Below are 20,644 nucleotides of genomic sequence, written 5' to 3'. Positions count from 1 at the left end.
CTAATAAAGCATGGTGAGTCAGGTTCAATTTTATTACTGCTGGTCCCAGGCCTCTTTGACATTATGTGCAATTCCCAAGTGGATCTGAAAAGACATGGGCAGTGCTGATCATGCTTGAAATGCTGTGTGTGTGTGTGTGTGTAAAATAAACTAACCTTAGTGGAAAGGAACAGGCAATTTTTGTTATAGTCCAAAAGGGCAAATAGTCAGTTATTTATATAACAAAATGGCCCCCTTCCAAACAACAAAATGACTGAAAGCTAAAAAAAACAAGAGGATTAGTGGTCATACTTGCTTCCATGTGTTTTGGGGGTTGGGGGAGACTCCAAAATGAACCCCAATGACATCTCTGATTTATTGCCCTTTTGCTTTTGAAAAGGTTAAGAGAAACAGAATTTGACATAGTACATGAACCCCAATATTTGGTGTCAAAGTAAAACACACTGTGTGACAAACCACCTCACGCTTAGAGACTTATAAAGATGCTCAAGGCTTAAAGCTGCTGAGACAAACAACCACCAGTGGTGTTTCTCTCAAGCATTTGTACCATGTTGACATTTTGTATAGTTATTATTTACAGAACATTTTTTCAGAGTTCTTAAAAAAATCGTAATGCTACAGAAAAGACATTAAAATTTACTTTAACTGATTTTTAGTAACGTTTACTCTATAAACCCGCTCATCAACATAATCAGAGGTCTTTCTTTTTTCCTCTTCTAAAAGAAAAGAGCAACTACTCATCACAAAGTTATTTCTACAAGGTCTACTTGTAAGGCAGTGATGATGTAACAGTGCTCAGTTTTTCAATGTTGCAAGTTAATGGAATGTAGAAAATTCAAATGTTTTAATTGGCTAACTTGTTTTTGTCTTACCTTCTTGACTTCATACTTGATGGCCAGTTTGACACGGCTGAGGCAGGGACGGTTGTAGGGACTCGGTGGGCACTGATCCACATCGCCATTCAAAATCGCCTCAACTTCCTCTGTGTCCCGACAAAGGTCCAACACACCCACCACAAAATCCTTACACTGCATGGACAGCTTACGGTAGTCATTCTGTATGCGAGAGCAGGATGTGGAAATATTTCAGAAGAAAAAAGAAAAAGAACGAAAGATTTTATTTTATTTAATTTTCACATATTTATGTCACCGATAGATACAGAAAATGCACCATTCTAGGAATCATCCCCATCCCTACATAATAATCACCCACTTCTTTTTGTGTCCTCTAAGGTAGTTAGTAACCTGTTACTGTCTTTTGTGTATTTTTGGTGGACTTGAAATTGTTTTTCCTGCCTTTGTACAAATCTTCAGCTTGTCTTTGTCAAAAATGAAAATATATATATATATATATATATATATATATATATATATATATATATATATATATATATATATATATATATATATATATATTGGATTACATACATTAACAGAGACAGACATCCACAAACAACTGAATGAAGGGTTTCACTCTTTTGCTTTTCTAGTGTTCTTTTTTTAAATACTCAGTCGGTACATTTCCATCCAGCTGAGTTGATCTGTGCACATTTCTGCCAAAAAAAGGGAAATAAATGTAATAAATAAATCCACAATATTTCAAGGTTTCAGATAAGACTAAAAAGTAACAAAAAAAAAAAAAAAGTGTGAACACTGATACGGAACAGAACAGCATAAATCCATTCATTGAACATACTATAATGTTATCCCCAGCTGAGAAGCAGCAAAGGAAACTCTAGATATACCTTGAATGATAGAAAAGTTACTAGTGCACTTTGTTACACAGTGATTGCTGATGGAAATACTGTATTTTTTCAGTGTTTTCAAAAGTTACTTAAACGTCCATCTTCTTTAAAACTTTACAGAAAAAGACTTTTCAGATTAGCAACAACTTTCAACTGATGTGGCATTTATACCAAGTAGGACAGATATGTGTTCTAATACAAATACAGACAACATGAGCTCAGTCGAAGTACAGGAAAAACACAAAATGTTTATGAATTGCTCAGAGCTGCTAAACCCTAATAACCGTGTAATTACACTAAATAAATAGTCTGAAGAAGCTACTTTATATCTTTCTGTCGCAGTTCATTACAAATTGAAACCAGTTATTAACAGCTTCTATAAAATCAGTTGAATTGATTCTTTCAATAATAGTTCAAGTTCTATCTCTTGCCCTGTGGCCCCCACATTCTATCAACCTCCCCTCTCCACTTTTCCACTGTTTAGCAACAGTTGGTTGAGCAGGAAGCAGTCAGCAGACTCGAGCTTCTGGCAGATTTAGAGTCCCTAAGGAATCATTATCATTATGCATTCACCACCATGTTTGTGCTCTGCCCAACCAAACCATTACGCCGTGTTGAGGCAAAAGCTTTTACATTGTTCTTCTCAGTAAAATAATTAGCATTTAACGCGATTGGAAATTATCAGCTCCACTTTCTCAACTTTCTTTCAGAGCATCTTTTTAAGCAGGCAGCATACTTATAAGTGTAAGTCTGTACCTTATATTAGTATAGCTACTTCCCAAGAACATCATTTATATTCTTTCAGAGTTTGGTCCTTTTAGTAAGGACGTTTCTTTCTAGCGCAACTTGGACAGTATCAGTCTTGAATATAAAACTGAGAATTAACTTTTGTAGAATCAGTGTGTTCACATTCTTAAACACCATATAGCTAAAAAAAAAAAAAAAGGATACATTTTAAAATCTGTTCCATGTTCTTTGGATTTATTGTTAAAAAAAATAAATAAAAGAAACCGACGCTGTGGTGACAAGAAGGAAATGTCTGCTGCCTTTTTTCCCTTCAGGCTGCTAGGAGAAAGAAATCAATTACTATGTCCAGTCTCTTCAAATCCAGGCAAAAACAAGATTTGAAGAAGTAGAAAAATATTTTCTTAAATCAATTGTATTTTTATTGTTCAATAAACATAAAAAATGTACACACGCAGATAGTACGCATGCATGAAAATCCAATCACAGTTTGAGCTGTGTGGGTTTTTACCTTGACAGCTGAGATTGAGGACAGTGTTGTGAAATTGAAATTGGAGACCGAGCGGTGTGAAACCGAGTGAGAATGGTTACAGATGAGTGAACTGAGGGGTGTATGGAGAGAGGGCGGGCAGGGAGGTAATGTAATGTAAGATGGAGGCATGCTCTCTTTTGTTGTCTTTTGTCTCAGTTTCTCTCAACACTGCAATATTAAAATAAATAAAAGTTGTGAAATTATATTCCAAATTATGTTATTTTATCCTCTTACTCTGTCTTTCCAAGAGGTCTTTGAAGATTTTGTGCATGTGTGTACAGAACCTCAGAAGACAAATTGATGGGTTTTTTTTTAGGTGTCTGAATATAAAGGTTTGGTTAGTAAGAAGGTCCTGATGTACACTTAGCAGTCCCTACATAATAAATACTGCAATATGCAAATGCAACATTCAGTCTGTAACTTAGTAGTGGGCCAATGGAATGACATGACAATATGTAGCACTGACAGCTGCTGTAAAGCGAGGAAATTGTTATTCTTCAAGAGAAGTGATACCTGAAGCTAACACCTAATGCAGAGAGAGGGAAAAAAAAAAACAGTTGGCTTCAGTTTTATCTTTGAGTCAGTTTGTGATGGTGGATGAATATCTATTGTTCTTTTATGTGATGGGAAAAATCTTCAGCTACTAAAATGTTTAAGTGAAACAAGCACAATGAAAACACACAGAGAAAAGCAAAGAATAAGGAAAATAAGGGTCTGATGATTTGAATAATGTGAATTTAGAGGCTTCTTGAATGAAAAGGCTCCTGATTGGCAGCCGCCTTCTCAGTCTTGGACATAGAGGTACTTCTCAATTATGCTTCTCTTAAAATATGTATGAATAAATCCACAGACTTATGCAAAGAAAGATGTTTACAGATGCCTGTATGTCATAGCGGTTCACAAAAGAGCTAACATGGTCATTGCCTAAACCTCAAAAACGCATTGTGTGTACCTGTACAGTACATCAAGCAGGCTGATTAGATGATTCAACTTCTTTCAGGATAGCAGCTTTAAAAAAGAGATGAAAGAAATATAAACTTGCAGCATAAAAGTCTTCAATAATTCACCAAGGAAATGATATAAAAAAATGCCATTATCACTCACTGGCCCAAGTTATCTTTTATAAATATAGAGAAAGGAATTGTTCAGGATTGTGAGTATTGCTCTTTTTAACTGAGAGTTGTATGAATATAAGATAACAGCTCAACTCAAAGAACTCAGCGATCCAGCTGAAATAGACATTAAACCACTGCCTGCATTTTTTTAAATGTGGTATTAATAAAATCTTGTTTTTCATACAGATTGGTGTTGTTGTTGAAAATAACATATTTCAGATTGTTTTCGGTGTCTTGCGGTCATAAAAGTGCAGCTAATGGCATAAAGAATTCGTTAATTTGTTCACATGTAGCATTATGTCAGCAACAATTTACCCTAACCTTTTTCCCCCACATCCAAATGCTCCACAAAACATGCCTGACTTGGGGCTATCGGCATACTGCCTTACCATTATTTGATATTTTAAATTAATGAGAAGATGATGTGAGGAGGGACAAGAAAACAAATAAAGAGAAAAGACAGAGGGGTGATAATGAGATGGTAATGAGACAGATGAGCTCCAACATAACTCTGGTCCCTCAGGTGAGCCCTTCTCATTAACTTGTCTGGAGACAGGGAACAGACTGACAAGCAGAAAACAGAATATCAAACACAAATGGGGGTAGAAAGCAGAAGGACCACAGGAATAATGACAGATACTAACAGAGTGTTAGGGGTAAAGAATCAAGTACTACATGGGTGCACAAAGGTAGGCCCTTTTCTAGTTTACCAGATACTTCGGTACCACCTAATGGCAATGACACTTGTGCACATTTTACATGCACTTACATGCATACTGCTGCTAGAATTTCTTTAAAATGTAACTACGTATAGGTCATTATCAATAGCTTGCATGACCCACTTATGCAGTCAGTCTCAGGGGAAAGACAGTGTCGACTGACACTCACATACCCTCTAGTTCCTTGGCACAGGTTTGAGCAAGCTTACAGACAAGACTGATCCAATATTGCACCTAAAACAGTTTTCACAGTTTTTGTTTGAAAAAAATTGTTCACTTATAAATGTCAAGAGGCCAGTAATGCTAATTCTTGTTTGTGCACATGAGAGTATCTAAGAACATTTGATTAATATACCTGACTGGAAAACAAGCAAGTAGTCAGCAATTTTTAAATAAATCTCAAGTATAAATGTATGTATCTAATATTTGAGCCTAATGCATGAGTCTCTCTGGTTTTTCAGTGAGCATGGTAGCCATAACATCCAAAGCTAACTGATTTGGGACTGGTATAAAAACTGGCACAGTAGGGGGAAATAAGCTCCTTCTCTGCTTCAAGCTGCTACCCAAAGCATGCTCACCCCGGACAGTCAGTGCAAGCAAGTCCAAACCAATGAGCCTGATTCAACAGAGATGCCAGCACACATATTTAGGTTTGATTTCTGGTTAAAAAAAGAATAAGAAATATCAAACCAATTTCACATGTGTTACAGAAGTCAGCGAAAAATCAGTTAAGCATATTGTCCAAACTTGTCCTTCCTCACATTTAACACACAGAAGATAATAGTCTGCTTCAGCTATATCTGGAAATACTCTTTTTGATTTAGATGAGAGAACTGCTGGTGTAGTGTACACAGGAGGCATATGAACTGTACTATTCTCACTTTGGACTTTGCTCTAAGGAGCTGCCACGTTAGAATGTTTAATGTCCAGTCAGACTGCGTCAAACATTTGTGTTCGCACATGCACCTCCATCAGGAGGTTTCAGGGCTGCAGTGCTTTAGTGATAGAAGCTTTACACTTTTAAGAAACATCATTAAGTATTAACTATTACACACAAGCAAAGTGTGTAATCCTAAGCTTTAGAAATTAAAATTGGTCTTCACCAAGATAGAGATACAAATACTATATTGTATTTATGCCAGTATTTTTACACCTGCATTATATCATTGAAGCAAGATGTGTTTCAGTGACTGCAGTATAGATTGGAATTTTTCTCTCAGAGTGTAAAATGTTCCATTTTATAGCTCTTATTTCTCCACAACTCCAGGATAAATTGCATTACTAACAGGTAGTTCAGTAGAGTAATGAAAATCCATGTTGCACTGGGAAATGCATTCAAGATGAAATCATTGGTAGGAGCATGGGGCAGAGACAGATACATGAATTTTCTTAGACCAGCATATTCCTATTCTACATACCTTTAAAAAAAATGGAGCAATAAAAATACCTAAGAGGATAAGAATGCCAGGCTCAGGATAAGATTCCTGAAAATAATTTTAAATGTGTTGTTTTTACTGTCTGCATTCATGCAGCTGCACTCAACAAGGAGTTTCCCCTTGCAACTAAAATAAAACATTGATAAAATGCTACTGAACCCACTCATGGAGGGCATATTTGAGGTGATTAAAGAGGCAGTGCATGCTTAAATATGCCTGAACTGGGAAATAATTGATGCCTAAAACACATTACTGATTATGTTAATATTGACATTTCTAGTAAATTTTAAAAAATGGCATTTAATGGATTCAGAATAGCTGAAATCACCACCTAATGTTTAAATTACACTGAAGCTTGCAAATCCAAGTTTGGGACCAGTGGATGGCCACTCTCTTCTGCCCCCATCCCTAAGTAATTTAAGTTTACACCATTACATCACCACCATTTTTCAGTTTTGGTGCAGTGATTCAGACTTTTACTTCTGTGGTTGTAGGAGAAACACTCGACTCCATTGTTTCACTTTGGTCGCTTTTATGGCTTGACAGGTGCAGATGGCAGGACAGTCCCTTGGTACCAATAGAAAGACAGAGGGAGTGTGAGAAACATTAGTGGGGCTGGTGCCAACTGCTCAGGCTGATATGGCATGGAATCACCATGGTTCTCCATCACACTAATGTCAGCTTCTGGATTCTGGAGGGGAACAATCTCTCATCTCAAAAGAGCCATTTGAGGTGCTTTGTGAGTCTGTGTCACTCTACATTTTTCTCTGACCTGAGGATCACTGAACAGTTCCTACCTCACACAATCTGATCCTCATCCTCGGTCCTTTTTTGTCTCCCCCTTGCACACTATTGAGCACTTTTCAAAACTGAGCAGTGGGTAGAGTAAGGTTCATAGCTGAGGACCAGGGTTATTATAGTTAACGAAAACGAACGAAATAACAAAAACGGAAATTGAAAAAGCATTGTCGTTAACTGAAATAAATAAAAACTAAAATTAAAAGGAAAAAACGATCACTAACTAAAACTGTATTGAGTTTAAAAAACTAACTAAAACTAACTCAATTATAGATAAAATGACCTTCCTTTTCTTGTTTGTCATTTTATTTAAAAGCCTCGTGGACTGATCATTTTCCGCTCTCCGAGTTTAAGCTGGGAGTGCCGTCGGGCAGCTGTGTGGGTGCGCGTGCTCACCCCGCCAGTCCGCGAAGTAATGCTGAGTCCGATAAAACAGATAGAAGCGCATCTTGTTGTGAATTCCGTATTTTACGGGAGGGGTGGCAACCTTATTAAACAAAGCGAACAGTGCGTGGCTCTTATGAATGAAACAATGCTCTGGGTTACGTTTTGCCTGTTCGCTTTGTTTAATAGTGTTGCTACCCCTCCCTTAAAATACAGAATCGTTCCTAACTACCAAATAAGGGACGATTCAGTAATTTCCGTATTTTCGGATGGCAACCCTACTCACAAATGTCCGCAAATTCCTGGAGGGAGCTGCTAAAACTGTCGGAAGGGACGTGAGGGAATGAAGAAAGTGAAAAAACAGGGACAAATATGTTTGCAGCCAAAAAAACTGAGCACAAAGAGCGAGGACCAGCCGGCACATATAAAACACCTGTCATGGCCGGGGAGGAAACAGGCGAGGAATGGCTGACACAAAGGACTCCGGAAGTCAGCGTAACTTAAAAGGGATTTATTTCAACGGGAAAAAACAATACAAAAACCGTTCAGAAGGGAGACGAAGGGGAACCACAGGGAGCACAGGAACACACGGGCACACAACATCAACGACGCAACAGAGAACAAAACAAAACTGAGGGCTTAAGTACACACTGGGTAATCAGGGCAAGAGGAAACAGCAGGGAACAACAGGTGAGGCAAATGAAACTAATTACACAGGGGAAGCAAAGCTGAACACAAAGCACAGGAAAACCAGACTGTCAAAATAAACAGGAAGTGACAAACCAAGAAACATACTGACTAAACACGGGGAACAGGCACAGACTCAGGACAGAGACGCAGACATATCACAACACTAGGAAATAAACTAACACAAAACGCTGGGCCAACGGCCCAGGACATGACAGTACCCCCCCCTCAAAGGCCGGCCCCCGACGGCCAAAACCAGAAAACAAAACCAGACAAGGGCGGGAGGCGGGGGACCAGGAGGGAGGGCCCGAAACAAAAACAAAGACAGGGAGCAAAACAGAAATCACAGGGCGTGAACAAAACAAATCAAACCCGTACAGGAAGAAAACAAAAACACAGGACCAGAACAAAAGGCGACGGCACAAGGCCGGAGACAGTCCAAAACAGGGGGTCGAAACAAGGAACAGTCCAGGAGCTATGACAAAACAAAAACAGCAGGGGAAAAAACAGTCCACAGTTCAGGGGAGTCAGTGGGAAATCCAAAACAAAAAACACACAGTTCAGGAGGCCGCAGAGGCCAAGGGGCCACAAAGCAAAGTCCCAACGAGGGAGGCCGACCGCGCTCCCAGCGGCGGCGGCGGCGAGGACGAGAAGGAATCACTGGAGGCCGACCGCGCTCCCAGCGGCGGCGGCGACGAGGACGAGAAGGAATCACTGGAGGCCGACCGCGCTCCCAGCGGCGGCGGCGACGACGAGGAGGAGTCACTGGAGGCCGACCGCGCTCCCAGCGGCGGCGGCGACGACGAGGAGGAGTCACTGGAGGCCGACCGCGCTCCCAGCGGCGGCGGCGACGAGGAGGGGTCACTGGAGGCCGACCGCGGGGCATGCGGCGGCGGCGACGGGGAGCAGACACTGGAGGCCGACCGCGGGGCATGCGGCGGTGGAGACGGGCGACCCCGGGCTCTGGTGGGGAACCCTCGGGCGACGTGGAGCGCTCGGACTGAGCAGAGACCCCCACCGGCTCGGACTGAGCGGGGCCCTCTGGCGCGGGGCGCTCGGACTGAGCGGGACCCCCTGGCTCGGACTGAGCGGAGACCCCCATCGGCTCGGACTGAGCGGGACCCCCTGGCGCGGAGCGCTCGGACTGAGCGGGACCCCCTGGCGCGGAGCGCTCGGACTGAGCGGAGACCCCCATCGGCTCGGACCGAGCGGGACCCTCTGGCGCGGAGCGCTCGGACTGAGCGGGACCCTCTGGCGCGGAGCGCTCGGACTGAGCGGAGACCCCCATCGGCTCGGACTGAGCGGAGACCCCCATCGGCTCGGACCGAGCGGGACCCGCTGGCGCGGAGCGCTCGGACTGAGCGGGACCCCCTGGCGCGGAGCGCTCGGACTGCGCGGAGACCCCCATCGGCTCGGACTGAGCGGAGACCCCCATCGGCTCGGACTGAGCGGGACCCCCTGGCGGCTCGGACTGAGCAGGACTCTCCGGATGCTCGAACACTGGATGCGCAGGCTGGGGCTGCTTTGCAAGGCATAGTGCGGGTGAGTCTAACGGTGAGGATGATGGCGACATGGGAGTTAACTGGGACTCGGACTCAGAGACCAGAGACTCAACAGCAGTCGACGGGAGAGACCGGGGCTGAGACAAAGAAGCTGAGTGCGTGGGAGCTGACCCTGGGGAAGCTGAGTGCGTGGGAGCTGACCCTGGGGAAGCTGAGTGCGTGGGAGCTGACCCTGGGGAAGCTGAGTGCGTGGGAGCTGACCCTGGGGAAGCTGAGTGCGTGGGAGCTGACCCTGGGGAAGCTGAGTGCGTGGGAGCTGACCCTGGGGAAGCTGAGTGCGTGGGAGCTGACCCTGGGGAAGCTGAGTGCGTGGGAGCTGACCCTGGGGAAGCTGAGTGCGTGGGAGCTGACCCTGGGGAAGCTGAGTGCGTGGGAGCTGACCCTGGGGAAGCTGAGTGCGTGGGAGCTGACCCTGGGGAAGCTGAGTGCGTGGAAGCAGGCCGGGAGACGACTGGCTGCGTGGAAGCAGGCCGGGAGACGACTGGCTGCGTGGAAGCAGGCCGGGAGACGACTGGCTGCGTGGAAGCAGGCCGGGAGACGACTGGCTGCGTGGAAGCAGGCCGGGAGACGACTGGCTGCGTGGAAGCAGGCCGGGAGACGACTGGCTGCGTGGAAGCAGGCCGGGAGACGACTGGCTGCGTGGAAGCAGGCCGGGAGACGACTGGCTGCGTGGAAGCAGGCCGGGAGACGACTGGCTGCGTGGAAGCAGGCCGGGAGACGACTGGCTGCGTGGAAGCAGGCCGGGAGACGACTGGCTGCGTGGAAGCAGGCCGGGAGACGACTGGCTGCGTGGAAGCAGGCCGGGAGACGACTGGCTGCGTGGAAGCAGGCCGGGAGACGACTGGCTGCGTGGAAGCAGGCCGGGAGACGACTGGCTGCGTGGAAGCAGGCCGGGAGACGACTGGCTGCGTGGAAGCAGGCCAGGAACTAGCTGACACTGGGGACCGAGGAAGAGCTACTGGAACTGACTGAGAGTGGAGTGGACAGGGAGCGACAGGGGCTGGGGCTGACTGAGTGCTAGGGGGAGCGACAGGGGCTGGAGCAGACTGAGTGCTAGGGAGAGCGACAGGGGCTGGAGCAGACTGAGTGCGAGGGAGAGCGACAGGGGCTGGAGCAGACTGAGTGCGAGGGAGAGCTACAGGGGCTGGAGCAGACTGAGTGCGAGGGAGAGCCACAGGGGCTGGAGCAGACTGAGTGCGAGGGAGAGCCACAGGGGCTGGAGCAGACTGAGTGCGAGACAGCGCTGCTGGCTGCGTGGGAGCAGCCTGAGGGCTAGGGAGATCTGGCTGCGTGGAAACAGAGAGGTGAGAGCTAGCTGACACTGGGGCCTGAAAGGGAGCTGACTGAGAGGGCACTAAAACAGCTGACACGGGGAACCGAGGGAGAGTTACTGGAGCTGACTGAAGGCGAGGGAGAGCGACTGGAGCTAGAGCTGACTGGGAACACTGCGACTGAGGAGGAGCTGGAGCTACAGCTGACTGGGAACACTGCGACTGAGGAGGAGCTGGAGCTACAGCTGACTGGGAACACTGCGACTGAGGAGGAGCTGACACTGGAGGAGCTGACACTGGAGGAGCTGACACTGGAGGAGCTGACACTGGAGGAGCTGACACTGGAGGAGCTGACACTGGAGGAACTGACACTGGAGGAACTGACACTGGAGGAACTGACACTGGAGGAACTGACAGAGTGCTAGGGTGAACAGACATTAGGGAAACCGACTGAAGGCTAGAGGGGCCTGAGTACGTCAAAACTGGCCGCGTGGAAGCAGCCTGAGGCACAGCTGACTGGGGAGACTGAGACTGAGCCACAGCTGACACCGGGCACTGAGAATGCGCTGACACTGGGCACTGAGAATGCGCTGACACTGGGGACTGAGAATGAGCTGACACTGGGGACTGCTGTAGGTGAAGGGTGGAGGTTAAGAAATCCTGCACTAACCCATGCAGAGAGCCAAATAACCAAGGGTAATCATCGACTAGCCCTTGCAGCTGGGCCGTGAGCTGTTGCTGTTCCTGCTCACATGGGTCAGCCAGAAGGTCCATAACCAGTGAATCCACCCAACGGATAATGGTCTGCTTTGCCACCTCAGGGAGGGGAAAGGCAGGGGGGTGACGGGAATAATTGTCCGCAGGCATAGTAGCGTTGAAGCCAGTGTTACTCACGGAAACGGAGGATTGGGTGTGAAGTGGTGAAGCGGTCCGCGGCGTTATACCGCTCGGGTCTCGGGGTGCCTTCCGCCGTTGCTGCCGGGAACTCCCTCTCCTCCGCGGCTGCCGAGGAAGGGAGGGATCAGCGAAAGGGGAGGCAGGTGAGTGACGATGACGGGGACTGTTCAAAGACGCCGGGCCCCCCAGCGCTAGACGAGTGCCGTCGAAAAAATTGGAGCCGGAGGGGGTTTTGTAATGGTTGCGTCGTTCTGTCATGGCCGGGGAGGAAACAGGCGAGGAATGGCTGACACAAAGGACTCCGGAAGTCAGCGTAACTTAAAAGGGATTTATTTCAACGGGAAAAAACAATACAAAAACCGTTCAGAAGGGAGACGAAGGGGAACCACAGGGAGCACAGGAACACACGGGCACACAACATCAACGACGCAACAGAGAACAAAACAAAACTGAGGGCTTAAGTACACACTGGGTAATCAGGGCAAGAGGAAACAGCAGGGAACAACAGGTGAGGCAAATGAAACTAATTACACAGGGGAAGCAAAGCTGAACACAAAGCACAGGAAAACCAGACTGTCAAAATAAACAGGAAGTGACAAACCAAGAAACATACTGACTAAACACGGGGAACAGGCACAGACTCAGGACAGAGACGCAGACATATCACAACACTAGGAAATAAACTAACACAAAACGCTGGGCCAACGGCCCAGGACATGACAACACCAGCACACGACCGTAAGGTAATGAACACACACACCCAGCTACAAGCAGGAGTGCGATATGAGGTCGGCCACATATCGAGCATTGAACCAAGCTAGCTCCAAAACAGAAGCTGCTGTTAATCTGCTGCACTGACGCTGAACTTTATTGTAGTTTATTGTAGAATTTATTGAGTTTGGGAGTTCATGTTTTTCTTTGTTTCTCCCTGTTGATGTTCATGTGTGTCCTTAATATTACACACATTTAGCACGTAGTGCTTCTGTCTGTGAACAGTTGGTTGTTGAATATATTTCTTTAAACAGGATCTTTTGTTGAGTTTTTATTACACAAGAGTTACTCTTGTGCCTTGAATCTTGCACCTGACAAAGTATGAAAAACTAAAACTAATACTGAAACTAACGAAAGTAAACTAAAACTAAGCAATAAACCAAAAATAAAAACTAATAAAAATGAGCAAAACTGCTCTGAAAACTAACTGAATTAAAGAAAAAAAAAAGTAAAAACGAATTAAAACTAAACGATAATGTAAAATCCAAAACTATTATAACCCTGCTGAGGACTGAACTTAATGACACTAATGCACATTTGCAGTATGACATGTGTATCTTTACAAAACAAATCTTTATTTTTATACCAGTAAAATATAAAAAAGAGGTAAAAAAAAGCTGAGAGACCACCTCACCTTAAATTCTGTCTCAATATTGGCCAGTCTCGCCAGTTCGTTGCTGAGCTCGAGGGCAGTGAGCACAGGGTCTTCACTGCTGAGTGACAGGTAAGCTGCACTGGCCAGGGCCTTATATGCATTCATCCTGGAGCGTGAGTGGCTGAAGGAGTCTTTCTTCTGTTTCTCCACACACTCTGAACATTTACAGAAATAGTCATGAGGCCTTTCAATGCGGGCCCCCTTTGTCAAAAGGATGTGGACAATCTCGTACTCCTGGCAGTGAGCAGCCAGGACAATGGGGGTGATGTCATGCGAAAAACGTGTTCCGTCTTCATCATAGGCGTAAAAGTCATCATCACGCATCTCCTGCTCCAGCGTGCTTAAAGCCAGCCGCAGACCTCCGCCAAAAGCAGGATGCGCAAGAATGGCTTCAACAATTCTAACATAACCTTTTGAGATGGCCAAAAGGAGGCCATCACCAATCCTAGCCAAACCATCCTTCTTTAGCAGCAACTCTGTCACTTCTAGGTGCTCGTTACCCACTGCGAGCTGCAAAGCATTCTGGCCCATGTAGTCCACACAATTAAAGTTAAGGGTTTTGGACTCTTCCAGCATCTTGCGGACCACAGGAATGTTTCCATATTCAGCAGCATCCAGAAAACGCTCCTCCTCTGCAGTGAGGGGCGAGCCCCGCTCATTGAACATATATGCTGGGCCCCGCACTGCCTGGCGACGCCCCTTCTCCCTCAGCGTCGTATGCCGGCGATGCATGGCTTCCACCCTGGAGGCAGTAAAGACAGTAAGACACACTAAAATCATGGAAAAGAACAATAATTAATGAGATGGCAATGGAGGAAGAAGACAAAGGCATTTAAGAGTCAGAGAATGAAGCAACAAAGTGATGAAGAATATGTGACAGAAAAGTAGACAGGAACAAAGTAAATGTTGGCGGCATGCAGAAAAACAAATAACAACACACTGCCTATGGTATATCACACCATGTCCAACACAAACAGCTGTGCTTAACACAAACTTTTCCAGTGACTGTACAGAAAGCACCACCAAGATGCCTGTGATTTATCTGCCCCCAGATAGATCAATAAACCACTAAAATGGGTCAAAACTCTCTGCTGGGCAGGTCAGCAGCTCTGATTGAAGAGGCAGAGATGAAGCTGTCAGCTTAACTGGCTTCTACATGACAAACTTGCACTATGTGACAATGGTCATTCAAAGTGACCCTTTGACCACTGGTGAATATGAGTTTATCAGTTGTCACTTGCATGGATACAGACATAAAAATGCACCTCCTGCTCTCTGTAATGTCTTTGTCCAACCATCCCCAGTAATACAGGGCCAGTATATTGCATAGAACTGCTGGTAATCACATTTGTTAGAGCAAAACAGTTTTCATCAGGACTATTGTGCTCCAACTACTTTGTTATAAATTGTCCAAATCAGCACTATTGTACTCCACCTACTGCAATTAAATCCACCATAGTATCTGTGGCTGCTGTATGATTGGACAGTCGGTAAAACCCAGATAATTAAAAAGCCTTGAACCTCCCCAGAGAGAAAGATAGCAGAGATAGAGATTCTTTTTTAAAAAACATAATTGGTTGGTATGTTCCAGATAAAAGACTGTCAAAAGATTTTCAATATAATGCTGCTATTATGTGTTAAATGGTTGTAAATGATACAGGGACCTTACAAATGACCAGTTTGTAATGGTCCAGTTTCCCATTTAGACCTGCCAACAAAATGAAAAAGAAGTAATAAAAATACCAGGCAGGGTTATTTTGAATTTGAGTTATTTGTAACTGTGTGTGTGTGCGCGCATGTGTGTGTGTGTGTGTGTGTGTGTGTGTGTGTGTGTGTGTGTGTGTGTGTGTGTGTGTGTGCGTGCACACAAACACACAAGAATGCAGGACATTGAAAGAAATGGTGAAAATGGAAACTTGTTCAAGGTAGAAATATTCCCTGGGGGTGTCAACGGATGTGGAACTGAGAAGATGAAGAGAGCTCACCAAGACAAATCTTGTGTGTATATGTGAGTGTGTATGTGGGTGAGAGAAAGATAGCGAGAAGGAGCTGGTCATATGTGATTAAAGGGTATGAAAGATCTTTAGTTTTTGATTTTTGACTTACACAATCATTTGTGTATGCCCTTGGCTTGCCATCAATAGGAGAGAGTAAAATCCGTCCCTCTCTCTCACTCACAGACATATGCACAATTACAGATTAGGGCACCAGAATGTGAACAAAACCTACATTATCTATAGAATATATGCAAACCATGTGCTAATTCCAACAGAAAAGCATATTTTTCTGTAGGTTTGTGCTGTTGATTTAATGCTTTACTGTATGCTGTAAGTTGTGCCTAATATCTTCTGACCTCTACACAAGCGCATACAAAAGAATATTCTTACAGACATATTTGTAAACATTGGGAGGATTTCTCATAAATGAAGGAAGAGCCTGGCTGCCAGCCCATTTAGATAACCTTATAGTCAGGTAATGAATCACCATTTTCCATCCCTCTCTAGCTCCCTCTCCATCCATCTTTGACTGTTTGTAATTCGGATCTGAAATAAAATTTACCTTCATCATTTCAATGTGGAACAGCAGTCACACAGACAAGAGGCGGCAGACAATTGAGATAAACAGGCAGAGAGAAACTGTGTCTAGGTGGTAGGTACAGAGCACGAAGAAAAATTAGTAAAGAACATGCACATGTATTTCTGCTTATATATCTTGTATGTGTGACTACTTATACTGTATGTCATATAGTGTTCATCTTAAATAAAGACTACAAAACTTGCACCATTTAAGAAAAGATGAGGGAATGAAAAACTGCCTTTAAAAACAAACAACATCCAACTACAGTTGTCTTCTTGGTCATAGCATAGATGTTTGAGAATTTTGGCTAAAATGATTCTAAAAAGTCTTCGAGTTTCACAGTATATCAATGTCCTTTCAAACTACTTCATTAAATCTACCAGCCACATTTTCATCCTAAGTATACATTTTGAATTTGTGTAAAGGGGATGTTGCTTCAAAATCATGAAGTTAGGACTGAGTGGGGAGAAACAGGTTATTTTGTGAATAGTAGTGTAACAACAAAGTTGACAGAAAAAAGAGAAAAAAAGCGGAATTGCACCATTGCTACAAGTGTCTCTAACACAACAGTGGTGCTTGTTCAAAAATCTTCTCAAACTACAGTTCTTTAATAGCTCAGACACTCAATTTGCTTGAGTTCAGCTTACAGGGTTGTAAAAGGTGAATCATAGTTTGGGTGATTTAGGTGCACAGATATTTTTATAGTTGGCTAAAAATCTAGATTCTGTGAGCATAATTAGTTGGGATCTTTGCCCAGAGGCCAAGTTCAAAGTGAATGGCTAGCTACAAAAAATAATTAAATCAAATGCCTGCTTGGATTGGTAGTAATGTAAATGTTAGAGAGTAACATTTAAAATGCAAAATCACTTACAGGTGTCAAATGTAAAGAGTTTTATACCTTTTACTCTAAGAGCAGCAATAAATGTGTTGGAAATGTACAATGACCCTTTAGCACAGAGTGAAAGAACAATAAGATAACTGTCACTAAGAGTTTTTCAGTCAAAGGAACTGCATAATCAATTTTCGCCCAATTTTGCGTGTCCTCTTTGTCACACTTGAACCCTTCTAAGGTTGAGGGACCAAGTCATTTATAATCTGTGCAAGCAATCAATTAGGTTAGGTCATTTACCGGTGAACCAGGGAAAAGGAAGGAAAGAAAAGAAGATTAATCAGGTTTGAAATCAAATTTTACAGAAATGACTAATGAGTTAGTGTTTTATCACTGCACACACACACACACACACACACAAGCAGGATATTTGAGAAAAGTTCACTCCATCTGCTTTTATCGCGCGCGCGCACACACACACACACACACACACACACACACTTCAAACAGTAAACTGCCATTTTTTTTAAAGATCAAAGTCAAGTTGCTCAACATAATTTAATGATAATGAGAAACAGACATGTTCACCCTCTCTAACCAGCTCTTTCACACAAAACCCAAGCACACAGGTGTCCAACATTTAGCCTAGTCAGCCATCAGTGAGAGCTTCTTCCATGTAAGGCCTGTTAAGCTGAACACTGGTGTATCAAAGCGACAGACCAGGGAAGATCAAAGTCCCAACTCTCAGGCCTGCCATTCTCAATATCTGATAGTCATAGCTAAGCTGGCAGGGCAACATGAATATCCATTAAGTATTGCCATGTATGTCCCACTTTTTTCTCTCTGGATATTTTCTAAATGAATGTAGTGGGCTGCATCTACCAAATGGTGAGCATTTGCTTTTGTGAAGCAATTAAATACATATGTAATTGAAAGAAATTATACAGGAGATGACTACATATAATTCTGTACACTGTACTGTGCAAAACAGTCTCTGTACCCTGCTCCAGCTCTGTGTCACATGGTTTTGTCCATGTTTCTCATTTAATGATCTCTCAACCCAAAAAGTTACTGGAAGGATGCATGAATTCATCAGTCTTGACTTCCTCACATATGCATTCTATACATACATAACTTCACAGGAACAGCTGAATACAGGTGAAGGTGGAAGGTGGAAAAAAAGAGCAAGCTTTTGAAATTCCAGTTACTGTGAACTGACATTTCAGATAACAACGCATCTCAGGATGTTATGTTAAAAGCAAAGTAAGCACAAATATGACACTAATAACCTCACTTAAAACATTGCTTTAAAGTCTGTTAATCTGCTGTTTATGTAATCCACAAAAGTAGCTGAGTGTAAATCTGTGACCCACAAGCTAGGTTCAGCTTGCTTAGTCAAAATCTTGCCTGCATCCACGCTTTTCAAAACTGACCTCTACTTGTTGACATTCCAGGTGGATTAAGGTTTGTTGTAATAGTTTATAAAGGAGCCCACGAGCTCTGCACAAGGCCAAGACAATGTTCACTGGATAAAAAAATTATAATTGTGGGTTAATTATATGAGGGCGACTCACGTTTGCCTGGTTTCAGAGTTGAACTCGGTGTCTATGTGCTCAACAGAGTAGTGGTTCCCGTAGTCCGACAGCTCCGGAGCCCGGTGCAGTCTCTGTCCGCGGTGCTGAAAGCGCTCAGCGGTCGCCGCTCCTCGTACCCTACACTTGGGAAACGGGTCATCATACTGGTCGTAGACCGCGTCTACATGCACACCCGGCAACGAAAGAAGCGGAGAGCCGGTGTCCCCGGTGCGGTGGTGGAACTTTGGCGGTGTGAAGTGTGTGGAATCCCCGACTTCCTGGTACTCTGGAGACGGGTGAAGACACTCCGGAGAGGCGAGGTAAGGTGGGTCTGTGTCCCCAAGCAGCGGAGAGGCGGATGAGAACAGGTCCAGGGGCCGCGAAGAGGAGGGAGATCCTCGGGGAAGTCTGAGAGAGAGGGGCGAAGAGGGAGACTCGGAGAGGTGCCCCCTCTCGCCGCTGTCGCTTTCCTCTCCCTCGTCACACATTGGGAGAGTTTCTGTATACCATATACTTTAAAATATTTTAGCTATGTGACAGACATTTAACATTGTTTGTCAAAGTTGCCACTGCACAAGTTTCTTCTGAGCAGCGCCGTGGCGACGAGCCAAGCCTCCACCTTTGCCTGGGAGTGCGCGCGCTAATTAGAAGGCAGTGAGTGCGCGCGCAGGGGAAAGCCAACCCTTTACAAAATGGAAGGAAAAGAAGAAGTGGCAACAACACCACAAAGTAGCCTAACTCACACATAACACTGGCCAAGACAAACCATTACATTTCAGGATTGTATTTCCTACCTAAGAAAATACAAATGAGCTATAATTGTGATTTAATATATGTGCATTGAAAATTCTTTGTAATTTTAGGAGAGGAGAGACTGAGCAGATGGAGCTTGTTTAGGATGTGAAGGGGTTAATTAGCATGCCCACCTGTTTTTGACCAATTACTGGCACTGGCATAATCTTGTTATTGCTTTAGAGAACAAACAAGGGAGTTCTTGCTTACATGCAGTCTCAGTGGCGGGTTTACTATTGTGCAAAGTCCTTACTTACTCTTAAGGGTCTGGCAAACCACTATCATAAAGAGCACGGACATACAGTCTGTGTCCATTTGTGCGTGGTCTTCTAATTAGAGGCACATTAGTCACGATGGAGACTTCCTGCAACCCCACACAGACACTAACCGGTCCAAACTCAGCTCTTTGATCTTTGATCATTCTTGCATTTATGCACCAAAAACATCCACACACAACAAGCTGTCTTTTCTGGTGACAATAGTTAAAATAACTGCTGCATATACGTGTTACTGAGTTTTGTTACATAATATAAATAAGAGCAACTTATATACTGATTTAATAGATGAACTTTGGAGATTTATGTGTTCATCCTTTGATTAATACCTCTGTACATGACGGGGTTTCACTGGTTTCTTTCACTGGTTTGAGACGACTCACCCTAATGACAGTCATATAGGGCCAAATTAAAAGTTATATATCCATAACTTTCTTATCTACAAAATTAAGAAATTAAGTGAGTCATAAATATTTTAATGTCACATTTCACATCTTTCCCACATTAGAGTGATGGGATTAAAATGAGAAACCAGTGAAGCAGCCGTGCAAGATTAATTACACATGAAAATTCATATTTTAATGAAACTGTAGAACTGCTACAAGGAACTCTTGGAAATACCAACAAAATGTTTTTCCTTGTAGTTTATTTGTATTAACCAGGTGGTCTATATGCTCTACACATGGGACCTTGAATGAAAAAACATTTTATGGATAATACATTATCATTAATAAAGCTCCTGTTTAATCTATATAGTTTCATTCAATAGTTAATTTAGAGATTAATTAGACATGGGTGACACTGATATATGTGTGTTTAACACTGCTACACTAAGCAGCTTTTGTCATCTACCAAAACACACATTGTATAAAAGGTGCTACTGCAGGATAAAAAAAAAGAAAAGAAAAAAGCATGTGTTTTAATAAGTAAGTATAAAAAATGCAAGTATCAAGTACCAGTAGTTGTTCAAGGAGACACAACTGCATTATTTAAATAATCCACTCAAGCTTTTTGAGAAAAAACATAAATATGCAAGACTCTTTCAACATATTGTAAACACTGGATTATCTTCTTTGGTTTTTAAAAAATGGAAATCAGTTTTGCGTGATGTAATGCCTCTGCATGGGTTTGAAATTTTCTGTCTCAACCCAATCACTATGTCACTGCAGGTGACTATTGTCTGCCAGAGGCAGAGCTCTTGCTGTGAAATCACTGATTGGGAGTGTTTAGAAAAGTCACGTAACTGTGTAAGAGCATTTTTGTGTTCCATTTGATTCAGAGT

The 20,644-nt window shown here is 43.7% G+C and overlaps 1 protein-coding gene across 2 annotated transcripts in view; it reads right to left on the bottom strand.

Moving 5' to 3' along the window:
* trpc7b (transient receptor potential cation channel, subfamily C, member 7b) overlaps positions 1–18,838 on the bottom strand; it is a 72,057-nt gene extending 53,219 nt beyond the window's left edge. For both annotated transcript variants that reach the window (XM_030739293.1, XM_030739295.1), the window contains exons 1-3: positions 18,296–18,838; positions 13,295–14,057; positions 873–1,055 (exon numbers count right to left, since the gene is read on the bottom strand). In XM_030739293.1, coding sequence (XP_030595153.1) covers positions 873–1,055; positions 13,295–14,057; positions 18,296–18,783 — 1,434 coding nt within the window. In that variant the 5' untranslated portion in view covers positions 18,784–18,838. The remainder of the gene's footprint in view (positions 1–872; positions 1,056–13,294; positions 14,058–18,295) is intronic.
* Between the last annotated feature and the right edge of the window lie 1,806 nt (positions 18,839–20,644).

This window comes from Archocentrus centrarchus, chromosome 10 (assembly GCF_007364275.1).
Source record: "Archocentrus centrarchus isolate MPI-CPG fArcCen1 chromosome 10, fArcCen1, whole genome shotgun sequence".
In the NCBI taxonomy this organism is placed as follows: Eukaryota; Metazoa; Chordata; class Actinopteri; order Cichliformes; family Cichlidae; genus Archocentrus; species Archocentrus centrarchus.
The sequence above is the reverse complement of the archived record's forward strand: the minus strand, read 5'-3'. Positions and strand labels throughout refer to the sequence as shown.